This window comes from Carcharhinus amblyrhynchos, chromosome 20 (genome assembly GCF_965287045.1).
Source record: "Carcharhinus amblyrhynchos chromosome 20, sCarAmb.v2.hapA, whole genome shotgun sequence".
Taxonomy (NCBI): Eukaryota; Metazoa; Chordata; class Chondrichthyes; order Carcharhiniformes; family Carcharhinidae; genus Carcharhinus; species Carcharhinus amblyrhynchos.
In genome coordinates, this window is record NC_137343.1 from 46427666 (window position 1) to 46450716 (window position 23051).

The 23051-nt window shown below is 40.5% G+C and overlaps 1 protein-coding gene across 1 annotated transcript in view; it reads right to left on the reverse strand.

The window, feature by feature from the left end:
- Positions 1 to 22541, reverse strand: part of top3b (DNA topoisomerase III beta) — a 43705-nt gene extending 21164 nt beyond the window's left edge. The window contains exons 1-10 of the mRNA XM_080208519.1: positions 22398 to 22541; positions 16219 to 16350; positions 14376 to 14482; positions 12884 to 12958; positions 11224 to 11420; positions 9065 to 9221; positions 5932 to 6045; positions 4918 to 5008; positions 3299 to 3453; positions 2321 to 2426 (exon numbers count right to left, since the gene is read on the reverse strand). Of these exons, the coding sequence (XP_080064645.1) occupies positions 2321 to 2426; positions 3299 to 3453; positions 4918 to 5008; positions 5932 to 6045; positions 9065 to 9221; positions 11224 to 11420; positions 12884 to 12958; positions 14376 to 14482; positions 16219 to 16350; positions 22398 to 22467 (1204 nt within the window). The 5' untranslated portion in view covers positions 22468 to 22541. The remainder of the gene's footprint in view (positions 1 to 2320; positions 2427 to 3298; positions 3454 to 4917; positions 5009 to 5931; positions 6046 to 9064; positions 9222 to 11223; positions 11421 to 12883; positions 12959 to 14375; positions 14483 to 16218; positions 16351 to 22397) is intronic.
- Between the last annotated feature and the right edge of the window lie 510 nt (positions 22542 to 23051).

Here is a 23051-nt window from a genome sequence, read left to right on the forward strand (position 1 = left end):
TGCTCGTCTTGCCAATACCATTCACATCCCATAAATGAATAAAAGCAAACTTCCAGCCAACGTTATCCTTCAAGTCTTGCTTCATATTTGTAATTCTTGTGGAAGGCAACATCCTAATAAAATTGCATTTATTTCTAAAGTCTCAATATCCTTTCCAAATATGGAGCCAACATTGTGTACAATACAATAACTGAGGTCTTGTAAAGGCTCATCATTACCTTTTACAATTCTACGCAAGAGATAAAGGATACAACTTTTTTTTAAACATGGCCCTATTAATATAAAGTCTACCTTTAAGTTGCTGTAAACCTGTATTCCTAAGTTCCATTAGTGCTGTGTTGTAATTTTTAACACGACTTGGGAGTAATTCCGGCAAGGTGCAGCAGAGTAGGCCGAAGAGGCCTGGTTAAGAATGATGCTTTATTTAGCAATCGGAATCTATGGGAACCGGGAGAAGCAGGACAAAAATCTTGGACACCTCTTTTCCCATCATCCACACACAGCATTTTCTTGTGACTGCATCTCCACCTTTGTACTTGCCAGTGCTTGTAAATTTAGTGCCTCAGCAGATATCAATTTTTTTTAAAACCACCTTATTTATCTAAGACATGCTAAAGCTACCAACACTTCCTTACTTTTTTTTTACTGGAATATTTTTATTTTGTACATTTTAACCTCCTTAAGGGTTACACTCTGCCAATATCTTCTTCCATTTTACCTCAGCTAGCTCACTCCTTATTTTTCTCATGTCAGCCCTAATCCAAACTGGTTTCTAGTTTTCATACCAACTTTTCCACTTTTAGTTGAATTTCAAACCCTATATTGTGATTAACAATCCCAAGGTGCTCACTCTTATTTAGCTCATCTACTTAATTCATTTCATTAATCATGACAAGATCAATCAATTTCCCCTACTTTATAGACATGTAGCATTCTGCTGGAAAAAGGAGTTTTGTACATATTTACAGGATTCCACTTGCTTGCTCTCAGCCTTAGTCGATTAAGTGGATAATCAATATCTCCCAGAAAGTAATTTTGCTATACCCACTCATCTTGCTAATCTGATTGAAGATTACTTCTTCCATTTTCTTCCCACAGTTTGGAAGATTTTGACCTTATCAACACACATTTCACCCTATTTCCAACAGGGTGACCCCAGGAACTATTAGGGAGACAGTGGAGTAGTGGAAATGTCACTAGACCAGTCATTCAGGAGCCCAGGCTAATGTTCTGGGGATAAGGGTTAAAATGCCAATATAGCAGCTAGTGGAATTCAAATTCAATTTATAAATCTGGAATATTAAGCAATTGTTCATAAAATATCATTGATCATTGTAAAAACCATCTGGTTCACTACTATGCTTTAGGAAAGGAAATTGGTCTTCCTTATCTGCTCTACATGTGACTCTAGGTCCACATATGGTTGACTCTTAACTGCCCTCTGAAATGACCTAAGTCAGCCACACAGGCTGTTAGGGATAAGGAATCATAAAATCCCGTCAGTACGGAAGGAGGCCCTTCTGCAAGAACAAATGCCAGCCTTGCCAACATCCCATGAAAGAATCAACAGATAAACAGACAAATCAGGATGAGGAAATGCCGCAAATTTCTCCTCCAAACTTGACCACTGTTAGAGGCTACCATCACTCGAGCTGAGACCAGCTAACTAGGCTGATTTTTCAGTCATACCTATTTGCATTTCCTGTTGCTATCTGACTGTCATGATTTTGCAATAGCTGATGCAGAACAAGATACTGACAGCAAGGAACCAAGCACGCTTCAATGTGTGCAGACTTCTGAGATGTCAACAAAATAGGACTGCTCATTGTGTATGTTGGGGAAGGGTTGGGAAAGAAAGAGGATCATTTTGATGACTTTATATCCATAACAGACTGCAAAAGGCCTTCAGTTACACACAGGGATATAGCAGTTCTAATAGTACTACTTCTAACTAAATTTTGAAAAAAAAGTATAACTTGGTATGTCATTTCCAGGAGAACAGCAACTCAGATCATTAACTTCATCTAGTCCATGCTTTTTTAAAATTGTGAGTCACTTAGCCAAAAACCACAGATCCTCATGTTTTAATTATTTTCAACCCAGTGCTCCAAATGAGGATTTATCCACCAATGAGGCAACAGCATTAAGAGAAATTCTTCCCAAACCTGCAGGTCCATGAAATTAATCTCAGAGAATATTGTGAATAAGATCGATCCATAAAAATTTCATGAATGAGCACCGATATTGTCAGGGCTCTGAGGGCCATCCAAGACTTATAGTGTGGATAACTCTGCTGAGGATAAAGCCAATAAACTTGTACCTAATTCAGTTTCTGTGGCAGACCTCATCGGGGTGATGGGAGGATGGTCACCAACATCCTGACCCTTCCGAGGACGATTGATGCCTTCAGCCAACAGTGTCTTTACCTATAAAAAAAATTATCCCAACATCATTGCCAGATAAAATATTCCTCCTCCTTCCATAATTATTCCCCAGCCAATTTTGTTTGACAAAGTAAAAAAATTCTAATTTAGAGAACAAATGGCACAGCTGACTACAAGTTGATGTGTGGCTGTCATGGTGAACTAGCAAAGAGTGTAGAGGGAGGAAAAGAAAGTTAAAGTATATTATTAGTTACAGGTAGGCTTACATTAACACTGAAAATCCCCTAGTCTCCACACTCCAGTGCCTGTTTGGTACACTGAGGGAGAATTTAACGTGGCAATGCACCTAACCAGCACATCTTTCGGACTGCGGGAGGAAACCCACAGGGTCACAAGAAGAACATGCAGACTCCGCACAGACAGTGACCCAAGCTGGAAATCAAACCTTGATCCCTGGTGCTGAGAAGCAGCAGTGCTAACCACTGTGCCATTGTTTATTCGCTGCTCCCATTGGTCAAGGGAGTAGTGAATAAACAAATAGCTATTTGCACTTTTGGGGGACAAACTGGTGGAGTGAACTAGGCGATCGTCCATTCCATCAGTGAAGAGTTCTCCTTCATTGAGGCCTTAATTTAATTTTGGCTGGTGAGTCACAAACACATGACACCCCTCCAGTTCCATAACCTTGACACATAGGACCTCTCCCAGATCGCAATCTTGGATTATTCTGCTCCTCTACGTCTTCCTGAACAATTTGAGACTGAACACCTCTTTTTATATAAAAACTATATTGTCAAAGCAACAAGTAACAGTACTGGAAAAATCAGTGCCATCAATACCCCAGCTGGAAATTAGTATATCAAAAAGGGAAGCAACTCCTACATCCTTCAATCAAAGACCACTCATTTACCAACCATTTCACTCCAGTAGGGGTTGTTTGCTTGCTGTCGGAGGGTTCCCTTGAGGTCAAAGTTTTCTGGATATTGGGTGGTCTCTGTTCGAGGGTAGCTGATGTAGCCCTGGGTGTACAGCTTCTCAGCTATTTGCATGGCATGCTGTGGGCCCATCCCTGTTCAAACAAATTAAGCAGAAAGTCAACCATCAGTGTATATCCTTGAGAGGCAGAAGCAATTAATCACTTTATTCACTTTGCATAACTGTGGTGTCTTGAGGCAATTTTTGAAAAAATAATTCTAGGTATTAATTCTTGTGTTTGAGAAGGTGGAGTAAGAATAGAGGTTGCCATTTTACAATCTAGCAAACAAAAATGTGATATTGTCACAGAAAACCTTTTTTTTGAGAAATTATTTTTGCCTTCTACAATCTGAAATGCAGTGAACTTGGTACCAGTTAGTTAATGGTGTAGCTCCACCCTGCTACTTTATTTACCATCACTTAACAGCAGCAGTAAAATCTGAAACAAAATATAGTGCTGAAAATAGTCAGCATCTATGGAGAGGACAAAGAGGTTCACAGTCAAGTGATAACCCTTTTGCAGAACTGGAAATAAGAGGCAACTATGGTGGGTGGGGGGAAATTAATAAACATAAACAAAAAATACGAAGGAATTACAGGTAAACTGACTTAACAGATCGTCTTAGTCAATCAATGGCACTTCTGACACTCAGATGACCAAGGATAACAATGGGAAAGATGTCTGAGGACACACCCCCACCAATTCAAGATGCTCACCTCGATTTTAATAGTCATGTCACTTTCTGTGGAAAATCCCAGCCATGACAGAAGCCTCCCTGCCACATTTCCTACCACCATTCACACAATGTCCCAAAAATAGATGCAAATTCACTGAAAAATCCTGTCTATTTTCAATGGAAAGCAGCTGGTCTGAACAGAATTACCTGTAGCTTGCAGAAATACACAGACGTCCTGGAACTTGCATTGAATTTGCGAGGACTTTCAGAAATTCTTGTTTTATTTACTTGCATAATTACTGAAACTAGTAACATCTCAGTCCCCAATATCATACTGCCACGGCAATACAGCCGCACAATGGCAACAATGAACACACGCATACAGTTTGTGCCCAAAAACCAGTCAAGTAGTTTGCAACCAGCGTCAAAATTCGCCATATGAATTATGAACCATAATCCACTTATTGTGTCACAGTATATGCTAAATCACTTGTCTGCTGTGCCCCTATCTGCTGACCGTCAAGGTCCTCTCTGAAACAAGTTTAGGCAGTCTCAACCTAAGTAGGCATAGACCCAAAGCACATAACTCATTGTTCAGTGGGTAAAGTTCTCACTCAGTGAGAACATGGTAAAATGTCATGCTAATACAGAAAGGCTCGCTGTTCAGAAGTCAGTAAGTTGATCTGGGAGTCTTCCATCTGACACTGCTGCTCTAAATGGATAATGTACCATACCCCAACACTAAAACATCACCTTGACAAAAAGACAAAAGTAAAAATACATACTACATATTCATTTTATAACATCCAGACCCTTCTCATAGCTAAGAAATCAAATTTATCCCCAGTAATGATTAGAGGTGCATGTAATACGCAGCATACCTAGGGCAGAGCTGGCTACACGCAACATCTCCACAGTGTTTAGCGCCTGCGGTCGCTGTTTCACCTTCTCTTTTTTACTCACAGATTCTACCTGCAACAAAAATTAACATACAAATTCAACTACAAGATACTTCTACAGTTAAGAAAAAGAGCTTCAGTTAGCAGTTTTCTTTCGTAAGTCATCATATGTTACAGGAGATGACATTCATGTATGTGAAATAGAAGTCCAGGAGTTGAGCATGGAGAATAATCTGCCTTGTTTAGGATAATCTTGAAGTATAGTCCTGGAGGCCTTGCTATTTGTGCAATGGTTCTTTCAGGCTCTACATTTAAACTCTGGTCTTTCAGTTGGTACAAAGGCAAGTTGTAGAATTTAATGCCCATGATTTTTTAGCTTGGAACTGAAATCCTCTTTTTTCCCCTCCCATCTACAGCTTTCCAATTTCCTCTTTCGCCCCACCCCCCCACATCTTGCTCGCTCCAGAGATTACAGATTCCACTCTGAGCGTTTAGACTGCATTTTCTCTTCCTGCTCTGTGATTACCCAAATGTGCACGTAGGAAATTATTTTCTTTCTGCACATTGAGCTATTTTTCATTCTCAGGATGTGAGCATTTATGGGTTATCCTTAGCTGCTGAGAGTGGTGTGTCTTGCTCTTTAAGCATAGCAATAATTGTAGCAGTTTTGGTGTAACTGAATGGTTTTTTAGGGCACTTCAGAAGGCAGCTACGACTCAGTAAGAAGGCTGGAATCACATATAAATCAGAGCAGATTAGATTGGCAGACTGCTTTCTCAAAAGGGCTTTAAGTGAAACTGCTGGGTTTTTACAACAAGTCATCTGCTTCATGGTAACTTTTATTGATAGCAGTTTCTAATTTCCCGATAACCTGACCACTGTCTTACCATGCGTCAGTATCCATATGCTCTTAGTCCCACTTGCCCACCCCTTCCCTCCCACACCTCCCCAAGAGATTCAGAGTGACGAAAGATCTATACTCTCACACTTGCTTACCTTTGTTTCTGTTGCGGATTTTGTCATATTCAGATACATCTGTGCAACTTCCCGGTCAAATACTCTAACTCTATCCCAGTCCAGAACCATGGAATCCCCAGCACAATTACTGATCTGGTGAGAACAGATTGAGAACAATCATCATATTGTTCTTTTGCACCTTGAAAATTTGGTTTGATTTATTGATCTCACATGTATGGGTATACAGTGAAAAGTGTTGTTTCTTAACACAGACAAAACATGCCATTCATAGAGTACACAGGAGAGAAGGAAAGGAGAGGGTGCAGAACGTAGTGTTACAATCATAGCTAGGGTGTAGAGAATGATCCAATTCACAAGTCTGATGGCAGCAGGGAAGAAGCTGTAGATCTATTCATCCTCTAGAAACTCATTATTTTCAATACTGTGACAGGGATTACAATGATAACATTTTAAAGTTTATTTGTTAGTGTCACGAGTAGGCTAACATTAACACTGCAATGGCGTTACTGTGAAAATCTCCAAGCATCAACAGTGGCCCAAGAAGGGGTCAGTTGGTGCAAAGGTCAGTACAGAACAGGTTAAAATATGGACATTTTCTTCTCAAATAATTCTGGACAATCTGATGCCAATTGGTTAACAGAAAAGCCTGAGAACCGAGAAAGCCTCTTAGCAAAGTAGGAGCAAGCTGGTAGTAGCAAGATGGTGAATTAGTGTAAATCTGCAGTATAGAGTTCCTAAAGAATTGCACAGCTGGTGGGAATGCGTGAGGAATCTTTGATGATTCTATAGTTTAATTTTATTCACAACATTCTTTTCATATTCACTGAGTCTATCACACCAAGCACAGTAACAGAAAAAGTGTGTGCTATATATATGATTAGAAAATGGTGAAATGCTTTAGGATCACAAACAAATAAAATATGCTTTTCCTTAAAGCTCTGATTAGGTCACAACAAGGTACTGTATTCAAGTCTGGTCATTACATTTCAAGGGGAATGCAAGGGCTGTGAGCGGTAATTTACCAGAATGGTTCCAGGGATGGGGGATGTTAGACTGGATTATTCTTCTTGGAACAAAGCAAACTGAGGAAAGATTTGACAAAGGTGTACAGAATTAAGACAGTTTGGAATAAGTTAGTCACGGAAAAACTGTTCCCATTAGCTAATGGCACAAGGTTAAGGAGAGATATAATGAGGGTTTTGGACAAGAGATGCAGGGGAATTTAAGGAAGAACATTTTTAACACAGTGAGTGGCAGTGACCCGGGACTTGCTGCCCACGAAGATGGTGAGATGACCAATGGTTTCAAAGAGAAATTGGATGAGCATTTAAAATAAGTAAACTTGCAGGTCTACAGGGATAGAGCGGGGAACTGACTGGATTGCTCCACAGAGAGACGGCATAGACTAGAATGGCAACCTTATGCCATAAATGACTCTGCATTAAAACTCTGTCCAACGCACTCTCCCTTCACCTTACATCTACATAGTGTTTAATTCAAGATCAATCGCTCTGTCCTAATCAAATTTTAGCTTGTCGAAGCCCTCCAAAATATGAACATCCATCTCCCCTCAATACTGCTTCAGACAAAATCGGGGTTTTAAAACTATTGCTTGGCATCAGTTAGTCACTGTTTCCTGAATAGTCCCACTTCTTTATTAACCCTTTCCAGTTTTGTACTGTAATAAAACAGTGTTGCTCTTCACTTATGGCTAGCAGTTTAAGAAAATAGTGACTTGCCTATCCCCCACCCCACTAAATGTCACATCTGGAATGAAATACCAATTGATAAGACCATCAATAGACACTAATTTTAATCCTGAACTACCAAGGTTCAGTATAGTTATGATTAAAAGCTGGCTCACTCCATCTTGCACCCAACTCTTGGATTCGTACAGTTCTCAGTCCCACTTAGTTGTGTTGCACATTCATTAGTTTCTTAACTAGCTCTATGCCCCCCTCAATCTGTCAATCAGGTACATGCAAGGGAAAAGGAAATCAAAAACAATGGTTTTGTTTTCAGTCCAGTTCCTAACAGTGAAAGCTAATTTGCTGCAACATCACATGCCCACCAGCTATCAATCAGTTTTAAAATTCCTCACCAATTAGCTAGGAGGAGGATGGTGTTCCAATAATACTATCACCACAGAGAAGGGTGCTTCAAGGCATTGTGCCCAGTAACAGAACAATATTTTGATGCTGTACCCAACAGCTAGTAGAATGAAAAGCAGAAAATGCTGAAAAATCTCAGCAGATCTGACAGCATCTGTCGAGAGAGAGAAAGAGCTAACATTTCAAATCTGGATGACTTGAGTCAGATCGGTTGAGATTTTCTAGCATTTTTTGCTTCTGTTTCAAACTTTAGCATTCGCATTAACTTACTTTTGTCTAATACAACAAGGTTGCTCCAATATGCAACACCAATGGAAGGATAGTGCTCTGATCTTTTGCACATCGTGGCCAGTGAAATCAATGCACTCCAATACACTGCACCTAGTAGTCAGTAAAAGAATACCTCACAAAAGGTATGAAAGCAGGCTGAATCCAATGTGTCACACCTAGGCTCTTGCTAGCTCTTAATTTTTAAAGATGATAATTCTGTGGGTCAGCACTGTGACTAGTAAATTGCTGAAGATAAAACCCACCTATTCTGTTAGCATATCAAAAGATAATCATAGAATCTACAGTGCAGAAGGAGGCCATTTGGCCCATTGAGCCTGCATCGACAACAATCCCGCCCAGGGCCTGTTCCTGTAACCCCACTAATCCCCCTGACACTAAGGTTCAATTTACCATGGCCATACACAACCTAACCTGCACATCTTTGGAGTATGGGAGGAAACCAGAGTACCCGAGGAAAACCCACACAGTTTAAGGGAAAATGTGCAGACTCCACTCATACAGTCACCCAAGACTGGAATTGAACGCTTGTCCTGGTGCTGTGAGGCAGCAGCACTAACCACTATGCTACTGTGCTATAATCAATGATATGCCACACACACAAAAACTCATTTCCCAGAATGAATGAAAAAACATCTTGGCTTCTTGGGGCTCTGCAAACATGTTTATTCTCAAATTGCAAAATTAACTTCAGCTAACTGTTCCTTGAATGCACCAGGATTATTCAGACTTCATGGTATTTCAACACAAACCTTTGCCTGCAGGACCCAGTAAGCCTCAGGCTTGAAAGACTGGATCTTGTCATGCCGCTCGACACAGAAGCCAAGAGTGGGTGTCTGACAGGGTCCAAATGAGATGAGGGAACTGTCCAAATTCCCGTATTTGCCCTGGAAGTACTTGGTCTGAAATCTGAAAAAACATAGTAACGAAAGCATTGGTCACTCTATACTGAGAAATGGTAACTTTCTCATCTTATGGGGACTTATTATTCAATGGAGAGCACAGTACACACAACAAACAGTAAGGCACATCCCCAACAAGAGACTCCACACAAGCAATGCCCTTTATACTTTTCCTTTGTGCAATTTATACCAGTTTCATAAAGCTTCCCTTCAAGAACACAAATCAAATCTCCTCCCAAAGTCCAGCAGTTTATTTTTTACATGAAGAGCTAAATAAACAATTTGTGCATTTGTACACATTGGGGAATAATTATAGCAATTAACAGCACTATCTTTCCAAGCAGGACAATGTGTGGCCAGAAGACATGCACAGTCTGCATATGGTGTTTCCATTAGAGAAATGAGAACTGTAGAGAGGAAATGATCTATGTTATTAATTCTTCCAGTGAGAGGGAAGTGGAGTTTCAGGATAGACAAAATAGACAAGGGATGCAACCTCACTTTAACTCCAAACTGAGATATTAAAAATAGAAAGCAAACATTACTTTATAACTCCACCCACCATGAGAGATAAAATGTGAGGTCACTCCACTATACTCCCAACAAACTACCAGGAATACAATATTTCATTAAAAGAAATGGCCAGCCTGTAGTAAAGTTTATAGGATTGCTCCAAGTGAAAGCTTCCAGATAGGTTTTCAAATTAACATTGCTGACTGTGGTCAAAACATGGCTAATAATTAGCGCCTGCATCCCTTGAAGAACTTTTTATTGGTTAACAGTAAACATGTAGCACAGTGGTTAGCACTGCTGCCTCAGGTTTGATTCCCAGCTTGGGCCACTGTCTGTATGGAGTTTGCACATTCTATCCCTGTCTGCATGGGTTTCCTCCTGGTACTCCAGTTTCCTCCCACAGTCCAAAAGATTGGCCATGCTAAATACTCTCTCAGTGTACCCTAAGTGTGGCAACAAGGGGATTTTCACAATAACTCCAATGCAGTTTTAATGTAAGCTTACCTGTGACACTAATAAACAAACTAAAAACTTAAATTTAAAACTTACTTGCCAGTGACAACGTGAAAACTTTCTGTTTGAAGACTCGAACATAAGAACATAAGAAATAGGAGCAGGAGTAGGGCACCTAGTCCTTCGAGCCTGCCCCGCCATTCAATAAGATCATGGCTGATCTGAAGTGGATCAGTTCCACTTTCCCACTTTCTCCCCATAACCCTTAATTCCCCTGTCTATCAAAAACCTATCTACCTGTGACTTAAATATATTTAGCGAGGTAGCCTCCACCACTTCAACGGGCAGAGAATTCCAGAGATTCACCACCCTTTGAGTGAAGAAGTTCCTCCTCAACTCCGATCTAAACTGCCCCCCCACTTATCTTGAGGCTGTGTCCTCTAGTCCTGCTATCCTTTCTAAGCGGGAAGAATCTCTCTACCTCCACCCTATCCATCCCCTTCATTATCTTATACGTCTCTATAAAATCCCCCCCTCATCCTTCTAAACTCCAACGAGTACAGACCCACTCTATTTAGTCTCTCTCCATAGTCCAACCCCCTCATCTCCGGTATCAGCCTAGTGAACCTCCTCTGCACTCCCTCCAAGGCCAATATATCCTTCCGCAAGTGCAGCGATCAAAACTGCACACAATACTCCAGCAGCGACCTCACCAGAACCCTGTACAGTTGCAGCAAGACCTCCCTACTTTTACATTCTATCCCCCTCGCTATAAAGGCCAACATTCCACTTGCCTTCTTGATCACCTGCTGCACCTGCAGACTGGGTTTTTGCGACTCGTGCACAAGGACCCCCAGGTCCCTCTGCACCGTAGCATGCTGCAGCTTTTTGCCTTTTAAATAATAACATTAGATATACATCATTAATTGACTATAAACCACTGCTTTGTAACTAAATTCTATTAATGAAGGAGCTTGAAAGGCATCCAGCCTTGTGCATTTAACTATGAAATCTAGAGATTGTACACATAAACTTTGCTATACCTGGTAAAAGCACATCCCACTCTCAGGTCCAGCTCTTGACGTGCATCCACTGATAGTGCCTCATTCCGATTCGGTTCTCCCAATTGGTTCATAGCATTGTTAATGTCACTATCTGTTATAGCACTAAACTTTGCACGATAAATCACTCTCTCATTTCCACGAGGAATGTTCATAACAGGTCGAATAGCATCAAGTACCTGGATAAACAAAAACACATTATAGTACAATATTCTGAATGTAAAGTTTACCTATTGTAGGAAAGTGAACCTAATCAAGTCTGTAATGAGGTCTTCACATTCCCAACAGACAGTCATTCTGCAACATTATTCTTCCTCATTCCCAAATGCCTGCCACTTTGAAAAAGACCCATTAATTCCTATTCTCAATTTCTTGTCTGCTAACCAATTCTCCTTTATCTATTCTGCTAGTTACGTCCTCAAAAAAAATTCCAATTGGTTTGACAAACAGGATTTTCATTTATAAATCCTCAATGTCAATGTACACCAACAATGATGCTGGCAAGTGCCACCATTTCTTCAAAAGATTAGACTGGATATCACCGCCCCCGCCACTTGAAAAGCCAATTGAACCTTTCAGGTTTCACACCCAACCATTATACCGTGAATAATGTGAACAAAGGTGTACAACTAGACCGTACAGGTACATTTGTGAACCTAAGGTAAACGTGGCACATTTGCAGGGCCATGCTTTGAGGGCAAGCATTTTATGCAACTGTCATGAATATAAGCAAACATAGAAAGACTAATATCTGGAGCTTTTGCTTGCTATTCATCCAGCTATTCTGGTCCAATCATGGAGTTATAGTTTGTTTGAAGGCACGTAATATACATCATGGCAGTCCAGGGATCATATAATTGGCTGATGGTGTTGTCATAAAACCAAAATGCAAAAGCTTTCTTTTTTCTCTCCAGTTACTGAGTATTATCTATTTGTTTTTTTCTCATAAAAATGTCCTGGGGAACAAATTGGAATTGTCAAGCCTTTGAGCTATATTGTCAATGCCTTTAGGCCACTCAGGATCACGAACGTAGTTGCGCTCCTACAACAAGAATTACAATTTGAAAATAACGCCCAAAATTATATAACTTCTCAACTATTACATATTTTGGTTAAAATCAAGGTGATTTTCAGAATTTTAGTGAGAATTGACAAATCCAAATGAGAGTAGTAATTGCCCTAAATTGTGCATTCGTATGGACAGCATTCTGACCACTTATCTCATTGCATGCAAAGCGTAGCATCAGATTTTGATAGCAAAGAAATATCACATAGCACAGCGAACAATTTGCATTTATATAACACCTTTAGCATAATGTAAATCCCAAGTGCCTTCTAGAGTATTAAAACAACATATGACAAATAGCCACATAAGGAAAGGTCAGATGATCAAAAGTTTGGTTAAAGAGGTATGTTTTAAGAACTCAAAGAAGAAAAATGAGGTGCAGAGATGGAAGGGCAAAGGGAGGGAGCACCAGAGCTCGGGATCTCGACGACTGAAGGACAAGATTGTCCCTGCTGAGAAGTTGTTATAATTGTCCATCCTTATTCACTTCTCACCTTTGTAACCAAAATGAAAGTTTCTGTTTTGGGGACTGTCAAATGAATATGTATTATCTTGTCCCATAATAAAATATCTTACCTCAAAGCAGATGTTTTCCCCTTCTTTGTCACAATCCAGCCATAGCACAATGTAATCAATGCCTCGTCCTTCTACCTGTTCAAAACAGACATACTAGTGAATGAGTGTCATTAAGTGTTCAAATAATTAACTGAGCAGTATTTGATTTACTTTGTTGGACAAACACTTGATTCTCACCTAAGATCATAGTGTTATAAAGATTCAACCTATTGATAACGAGTAAATAGTTCCTGAATAAGTAGTAACATAGTGAGCAAAACCTTATCCAACAAAATAAAAAGAACTGTGTTCAATTACATAGTACTGGAACCCATTGAAAATGGGCCATATTAATGCATGCTCCAAGGAACTTACCTATATTGCTATTCTGATTGGCAGTTGGTGACTAGTGGAGTGCCGCGGGGATCGGTACTAGGGCCTCAGCTATTTACCATTTATATAGATGATCTGGAGGAGGGGGTTGAGTGTTGGGTGACGAAATTTGCTGATGACACGAAGATGAGTGGAAAAGCAAATTGCGTGGAGGGCGTGGAAAGTCTGCAGCGGGATCTGGATAGGCTAAGCAAGTGGGCGAGGACCTGGCAGATGGAGTATAATGTTGGCAAATGTAATGTTATCCACTTTGGCAGAAATAATAGGAGGAGGGATTATTATTTAAAAGGCAAAAAGCTGCAGCATGCTACGGTGCAGAGGGACCTGGGGGTCCTTGTGCGCAAAAACCCAGTCTGCAGGTGCAGCAGGTGATCAAGAAGGCGAATGGAATGTTGGCCTTTATAGCGAGGGGGATAGAATATAAAAGTAGGGAAGTCTTGCAGCAACTGTACAGGGTACTGGTGAGGCTGCAGCTGGAGTACTGTGCGCAGTTTTGATTGCCGCACTTGCGGAAGGATATATTGGCCTTGGAGGGAGTACAGAGGAGGTTCACTAGGCTGATACCGGAGTTGAGGGGGTTGGACTATGAAGAGAGATGAAATAGACTGGGTCTGTACTCGTTGGAGTTTAGAAGGATGAGGGGGAATAAGAGATGTATAAGATAATGAAGGGGTTGGATAGGATAGAGGTAGAGAGATTCTTCCCGCTTAGAAAGGATAGCAGAACTAGAGGGCACAGCCTCAAGATAAGAGGGGGGGAGGGGTGGTGCAGTTTAGATCGGAGTTGAGGAGGAACTTCTTCACTCAAAGGGTGGTGAATCTCTGGAATTCTCTGCCCGTTGAAGTGGTGGAGGCTGCCTCGCTAAATATATTTAAGACGTGGGTAGATAGGTTTTTGATAGACAAGGGAATTAAGGGTTATGGGGAGAGAGTGGGAAAGTGGAACTGATCCACTTCAGATCAGCCATGATCTTATTGAATGGCGGGGCAGACTCAAAGGGCTAGATGGCCTACTCCTGCTCCTATTTCTTATGTTCTTATATTTGGCCAAGTTGAGTTTGGAAGCAGAATATACAGTACTGAGAAAAACATTTTGAATTGAGGACTCTTGTTTTTCGTACCTGTAAGAACTTCACCATGTTGAGTTTAGGGTTGGCTTCTTTCTTTTCTGTTGGTGCTTTGCTGAAAAGTTCTGCAGGATCAACTTTATCCCAGTTGTTATATTTACCTGAAAATAAAAAGACACGGCCAGGATTGCTTCACCTTTGAAGATCAAAGTCAAGTAATCCCATTGTGTTGTAGCACTAAATGCAGGGATAATAACAGCACAAGAAAAGCCCATTCATGTTTTCCATGTCCTGTTTCAGAGCGTTACCCACTTTAAAAGCTAGTAAGAAGTTCAATATGGACTGGACCAATGGTGAAACTGTGCAAACATTTTTGCTGATGCTAATGAGTGATTAAAATATGGACAGATCATGCTGCAAGTGCCAGTCAACCGCCAAGAGTAAGTCACATTGGAGCAAAGGTATCTTTTTATCACAATTCAAATCCAATCACAGATCTGTGATTCTTAATCCTACTATATCTGTGTATTTAATTAATGAGCTAAGCAATATAATTTTAAAAAGACATTACAACAGTTCACATATTTCACTAAGCCACTGGACACTTCATTCTTGCAGCAACTGAGCATCACGATTTGAAGATTTGCTCCTGAACAGAGGATAAAGGATGTGCTTCAAAGACATCATGAACCTCTAGAAATGCAACACAGACTTCAACGCCTGGGAGGCCCTTGCTCAGAAGAGACCCACTTGGAGTAACCTCCTGATAGGAGGAGCACAATTCCTTGAAAACACCCAATAGTAAGAGGAAGTCCAGAAAAGGAGCCTGAGAAATGAATACTAATGATCTCAAGCCCAAAGACCAATCCCACCTCCCAAAAGCATGCAGTCAAAGATGTGGCTCTAGGATCAGGCTCCTCAGCCAAGCAAGGACCCACAGAACCCTTGACCAATGATATGGAGTGTGTTAGGTGAACAATCATTCGCATAAGCGAGTGAATACCAAAGACGACGACTTTTATGAGTTCACCAAGACCCAGTGATAAACTAAATACTAGCACAGCCACCCCATTCTCTTTACCACGAACAGAAAACCTGATTTAATAGGATATGGAAAGCAATAGTTTACATCTAGTAATATGAAGATTGAACTGGAACTGTATTTTTTGACTCAAAACCTGCTGATAGTGCCAATGTACATTTCTACCAACAAAATGGAATTTGTTGCCTCGCTAAGTTGCATAGGTATTAAAAACTGGAGCCAGTCACTAATATAAAAAGGTGTCATACAAAATAATACAATCAGATTGAAAGACTTCAGCTCTGTAACTTTACATTCAGACTCTTAGGTGAACATACAAAGGAGGGCAAACATTTTGGGATGCAAACCTTCCAGAACAGTCTTAGATTTTCCAGGAATTCAAGACCCATCTCCTGGCTGCAGCTGCAGGCAACCCAGGAGAAAAATTAGAGGGGCATTAAAACAAACATTTTTCTAATTCATTTTCTTTAACATCTCTGTCTGAAAAATATTGGAGATGGGAGGAAAAGGGCTGTTGGAATGGGACAACTGGAGGTCATGTGCTGAAAACTTCAGGAACACGTCTAAGCAATTGATAACAGAGTTGATAGAGTCACGCAAACCAACAGTCCAAACTTAATGTTTTCCTGCACATCTATGATCAGTTAATGCACCAGTCTCTTCCCCACCAAAGTCTCATTAAACATAATAACAAGCATATTCTCAAAATCTAAGCTTTAAAAACAACCAGACTGAGGAATACCCATTTGAGGAATACACTTACAAGCAGCCACTGCTGTAGTCATTACCCTCAACATCAGACAACAATTTTTACCCTTCCCAAATAGAAGAAAACCACACCAGGATCCACATTACCTATAAAATCCAAGGTCATCACATGACCACAGACCGATGTCACCTTGAACCGAACACTCTGACCCAGGAAAATCCCAGTGTACTCGTGTACAGAACATACGCCATTTAATCCCTTCCGGGAGTTGAAGTTACCTGATTAGAAGGCAAATGAAAAACAAGCTTAGTGCACAGCGAACTTCAGAGGAACTGCTGAGACCAAATTCACAAGCTGATTGTTTGTTCCTTTACAAACTCCACATTCAAATTCAATCATTTTCAACGCTCTTTTCTTTAAGGATAGCTCCAATCTGAAACCTCAATCTGAAGGCTGATGTATAAGAGTGTGTGTGCAAAGTTCTCACATGGGCAGGAGATATCCAGGCATGGGCCAAATAGTTTATATGAAGTCCAACCCAGTTGATACCCGAAATGCATCAACTAGTCTCAGACCAGTAACTGCATTCTACATAAAAATATCTGTCTGGTATATTAAATGGGATTAAATATCATGTGGCTCTAATTTGAAGAAAAGCAAATAGTTCTTTTGGTTGTCCTGGTCATCACTTTTCCCTCAGTAAATACAACAGAACTAGCCATTCTTCTCAATTTTGTTTGCAGGTTGTTGCTTGCACAAAATGGTCATTACATCTATCTAGTTATGGCACTCCAAAAGTAATTCACATTGCTGAGCTTCTAATATTTCTGATGATTCAAGGCCCTGTATATATGTAAAGATTAATTTTCTTTCATTTTATTTTGAAAACAGTTCAGTTACAATACTGAGTGATGTCCAAAACTAAAACCTATTTGAAATTGTTCATTGACTTTTGGAACCTATCAAAATGCAGACTAAATTACATCACACAGAACAGACAAGAGAAATCAAGGTCTCACATAATTACTACAGTTTTTACACAAACCGCAATTTTCCACTCCCAATTTAACATAGGAACATAGGAATTAGGAGCAGAAGTAGCAAATTCAGCCCTTCAAGCTTGCTCCGCCATTCATTCAGACCATCACTGATCGCTCCCTGGTCTCAAATCCGCCTCCTCACCTGTTCCCCATATCTTTTTTATTAGAAATATATCTCTCTCGAGAATGTAGATTGTGGTAGCTTCACAACTGCTTCACTGGGATCTACTGATTGACCACAGAATGGGAATCAAACCTAGAATCTTGTGGTTTTGATGGCTCAAAGATTCATTCGGGGCATAGGGATGGACTTCTGGATGATGATTTCACTTTCTGGGATAGGAGCATTGAACTATTTGTGAGAAGATCGATAATGCATTGAAATCTCATGCCCCTTATGATGAGGTAGCATGGTGGCTAGCACTGCTGCTTCACAGCGCCAGGGATCCAAGTTGAAATTTTAGCTTCGGGTGACTGTATGGGGTTTGCACATTCTCCTTGTGTCGGCATGGGCTTCCTCTGGGTCCTTCAGTTTCCTCCCACACTCCAAAGATGTGCAGGTTAGGTTGACTGGCCATGCTAAATTGACCATTAGTGTGCGAGGCATTAGCAGAGGTAACTATGTGGTGTTACAGGGATAGGGTCTGGGTGGGATTGTTGTCGGTGAAGGCTTCATCGGCTGAACAACCTACTTATGCATTGTAGGGATTCTATGATTCTATATTCCCCAAACAACAACAGCATCAGAAAACATCCTGAGGTTCCCAGGTAGGAAAACATTCTTTTTCCTCTTGCTTAGCTTTTGAAAATTATTAGGAATTGAAAAATTAAGATGTTTCATAGGGCCAACTATTTCTAGTGTAGTCTCACTGGACAGGTGTAAATCACCATAACAAATTCAACTTTTGTGAATTATTCTTTACTTGAGGAAGCATGACTAACTTAGAATGGTCTCAAAAGCTCACTGTTATCTCAATAGCATCCACCAACTATTATGAATTGCAATTATTATCCAGGAGCTATCCATTACCTAAATAGCGTACGTAGTAACTAAAAGAAATGTACGCAAATGGAAAATTAGCCCATTTCTGATCTAATACACAAGTGGTTTTCCTTTATATAAAAATACAAAGCATAACAGCAAATTCACTAGAACACTTTCCAAATCCATCAACTTCTCTGGAATCTGCAGCGTCTGTACTGTGAGGATAACCATGTATTTTCTTAAGGTAAGAATTTCACTATTGCATGCAGTTTTCTGTTCCAAGAATGGTTTCTTTGTCGACTCATATGTTACAGTGCAGGAGGAGGCCATTTGGCCCATCATGCCTTTGTTAGGTTTCAAAGACATTTAGTCCTGTGCTGCACAGAAGCCACCTACAAAGCATCTTTGATGTTAGTAACCTATCAGGCACACAAGCTGTTCTTCTTTCCTATCTTAAACAGCTTTTTTGTTATTCCTCTCTCAAAAGCAGTGATCCTGGTTTGACTAACTTGGTAAGTTTTTTGATAAGGTGACAAGAAAGGGTGGATGAGAGTAGTTCAGTTGTTGATTACATGGACTTTCAAAAAGCATTTGATAAAGCACCATAAATAGATTTGTTAGCAAAACTGAAGCCCATTTTATAAAAAGGGCAGATGCAGATGACACCAAAATTCGAAATGTAGTAAGCGGTGCAGAAAAGCGTAAGAGATTTCAAAAACACAGGTTGGTGGAATGGGCAGATGAAATGCAACGCAGAAGAGTTTGAGGTGATACATTTTGATAGTAGGAATAAGGAGAAACAGTACAAACTAAATCATACAATTCTCAAGTGTGTGTAAGAATAGTGAGACCTGGCTGCGTTGTGGACAAATTTTTGAAGATGGTAGGTTGGATTAACAAAGCAATCAATGAAAGCAAATAAGATCCTGGGCTTCATATATAGAACTAGGGGGCTCAAATGCCAGGAAGTTATGCTGAACTATACAAAAGAGTATTATAACTCCAGCTGAAGTATTTTGTCCAATGTGGGCATTAGGAAAGCATTGAAAGCTGTGGATAGGGTACTGAAGACATTAACTGAGATGGTTCTAGACACAAGGGATTGCAATTACGTGAACAGGTTGAAGAAGCTGGAGTAGGAAATGTTCTCCTTAAAGCAGAAGTGTTTAATATCATGAGGGTTTATGTAGTTTATTTTTATTTGTCGGTTTCCAATAGCTGCAAATTGATAACTTGAGCATGCAAATTTAAGAAGCAACTGGCAAAAAAAAAATCATAGGCGAGACATGGAAAAACTTTCTTCACACAAGTGGTTGAAATTTGGAACACACTCCCTGATTGGCTGTTAGGTAGAAACACATTTAATAGCAACTTTCAAAAGGAATGATGAATGTTCAGGGAAAGCAGGGGGGCAGGTCGAGTAGGATAACTGCACTGCTTTTCATTATAATTCAGGTAGATTTGGTGGGTCAAATAGTCTTATTCTATTCCGATTGTATGGGCCAATTTTAACTCTGGGTTTTGAGAAAGTTAATTTAGAGCTGTATGACTATTAACTGTTCTTTGGCAATTCCAAGGTATTTCTTGCCAGTGTCCTGTCTCCCACATCTCATAAGCCTAAACTCATTCAAAACTGCTATCTGTATCCTAACTTGTACCAAGTGTCATTCCTCTACATTGCTCACTAACCTACACTGGATCCCAGTCAAGCAAAGCTTGTTTTAAAATTCTTATCCTTTTTTTCTAATCCCTCCAAGCCCATTCCCCCCTCCCTATCTGTTACTTCTCTCGCCCTTCAACCCTCCCAGATATGCGAGCTCCTTCAATTCTGGCCTCTTGAACATCCCCAATTTTAATCACCCCAATCATTAGTGCAGGTACTGATGATGAACTCTGTCACTTTAGAGCACGTGGCCAGAACTCTCCACTCACCTGGCAAAGGGGCAAATCCCGAAAGCTAGTGGGTTTACTATCAAATAAACTTGTTGGACTTTAACCTGGTGTTGTGAGACTTCTTACTATATGTAAGTACACAGTGTAGCAAATAAGATTGGTAAGCTGCAAGCACAGGTAGCCGCATGCAAATATGTTGCTTAATGATGAGAGAGACCTGGTTCAAAAAGGGCAGGACTATATACTAAATATCTCCAAATAGAAGATGTCCAGTAAAGATAGGGAAAGAAAGAAGAGGATGGCAGTACTAATCAAGGCGAATGTTAGTGTTGGAGAGGATGTCCTGAAGGAATCAAGGGCAGAAATCCTCTGGTTAGGATTAAGAAACAGATGAGTGTCATTACACTACTGGATGTACTTTATGGGTTACCCACTATTGGAAAGATACAGAGGAGCAATTTTCTAAGGAAATTAGAGGTATATGAACTATATAGTGATCGTGGGCAACGTTAATTTTCAAAACAAAAACTTTAAAAAGCAATAGCAATAGGGAGAGGCAAAGAAAGTTTTTGAAGTGTCATTTGAGGGGTATTTAGGGAACAGTGAGGTGGGGTCAAGTGTCATTTGAGGGTATTTAGGGAACAGTGATCATATACCTTAGCATTAGAGTAACAATGAAAAAGGACGAGGGGCAATCTAGAGTAAAAATAATTAATTGGAAAGTGGCCAACTATTCAAGTTGTGAGGACGGACCTGTACGAGATAAACTGGAATCAAAGACTGGCAGGCAAAGCTGTAACAGAAGATTGGGCTACCTTTAAAGAGATGGTTTGGGAATAGGTAAGGTGCATTGCCAGAAGGGGTAAGGCAGGGCAAACAAAGTCAGGGTCCTATGGGTGACAAGAAAATAAGATGAAGTAAAAAAAAGATGTCAGATTGATAACACAAATGAAAACCAAGCTTAACAATGATAATTCAGAGGGTCAGTGATAAAGTAAATAAAAGAGGCAGAGGGAGTATAAGTGCTGACTGGTAACTAACAAAAGGAAATCCAAAAGTTTTCAAAAGGCAAATAAATAATAAGAATAATAAGAGGAGGTGTGAGGCCAATTGCAGACCAAAAGAAGGGAACTATGCTTGGAGGCAGAGGACATAGCTGGAATACTAAATGAATACTTTGTATCTGTCTTTACTAAGGCAGTCAGTTTAACATAAGTGATGGGAAAGGTTTCAAACAATAATCCAGGACTAACAATAACTTGAACAACGTTAATTAAGGAATGCCCATGAAAGTAAATCGTGTTTAACTGAACTGAGTTCTTTGAGTTAATGAAGGTGTCACAGTTGATATGGCATACATCGACTTTCAAAAGGTGTTTGACAAGAGTTCCACATAATAGACTTGCCAGCAAAGCTGAGTCTCATGGAAGAAAACATCTAGAAGTGGTATGAACACAAAGTTAGCTGAATGATAAGAAATAGAGAATAGTGGTAAACGGTTACTTTTTGGACTGAAGACATACAGTGATGTTCCAAAGATATTTACTAAAACCAGTTTTTAAAAAATCTATATTCATGACCTAGACTTGATGTACATGGCAAAATTTCACATGGCCACAAAACTTATGCAGAGGAGAGTGACAGGCTTCAAGACAGATAGGCTGGCAGATGGATGGATATATAGCAGACGAAGTTTAACGCAGAGAAGTATGAAGTGATGCATTTTGGTAGGAAGAATAAGGAAAGGCCATATGAACTTAAGAGTACATTTCTAAAACAGAGAAACATGGGAGCATCTATGTGCAAAACATTGATGGTAACAGAGCAGATTGAGAAAGTGTTTTAAAAAGTTTGAGACACTAGGCTTTATAAAAAGGGACACTGTAAAAAAGCAAAGAGGTGATAGCTTGTTCCAGTGGTGAGACTTTCACCCAAATTAGAACATCATGGATTCAAACCCCAATCCTGCACATAATCTGAATTGTCGCTTCATCATAATAACTGAGAGTGCTGCACTGTAAGAAATACCACATTCCAGATGAGACACTAAACCGAGGCCCATCTACTTGCTCAATTTCGGCATAAAAATTCCCATGTCATTATTCAGTGTAGTTCAGGAGAATTATCAGCGTCCAGACTAAAATTTATCCTCAACCATCAAAAAGCAGATTTTCTGGTTACTCACCTCAATCGCTGTTCCTGTAATCTAAATCAGCCAAAATCACTACAGGGGGCAAACTTCACAAAGCTCTCTAAGTTAGCTCTAATGCACTTTGGCTTATCCGCACGATGCAATCAGCTGCTTTATAAACGATGGGAAAGCGTCACCTTCTCATTCACCAGCAGCAGCAGCAGCAGCCGCCGCTCATCGGAAACCCCGAGCCCGGTTACCGCCGGGCTAACTTACCCCGCGACAGGATCTTGGCGATAGACTGAGCCAAAGACGGTTTCTCGGCTACCATTAGCACTGTCTTCATGGTGCCGGCCTCACGCTAGAACACCAAAAACAACCACCTCCTCCCTCAGGCTGTCGCCATGATACCCAACGGCCGGCCAAAGTAACGACACTTCCGGTTCCGGGGCGCTCGCGGAGAGGCGGAGACGGTTGAAGGGCGCGAGTCGGTTTCCATGGTAACCGGAGCGGGCGGTTCAGCCGCTCACTGCAGACTGCCGCTGGAAACGTGGAAGGAGGGGCAGGCCATTCGGCCCTTCCAGCCTGTTCCGCCATTCACTTTGATCATGACTGATCATCGAATTCAGTTTCCTGATGCCCCCTTCCCTCCATATCCCTTAATCTCTTTAGCCTCAAGAATTATATCTAATTTTTTTTCTTGAAATCAGACGTTTTGGCCTGAATTGCTTGCTGTGGTGGTGAATTCCACACATTCACCACTCTCTGGATGAAGAAATGTCTCCTCATCTCAGCCCTGAAAGGTTTATCTCATCTTCAAACTATGACACTTAGTTGTGGACTCCCCATCATCGGGAACATTCTTTCTGAATCGATCCTAATAGAATTTTATAAGTTTCTACGAGATCCGCTCTCACTCTGCTAAGCTTC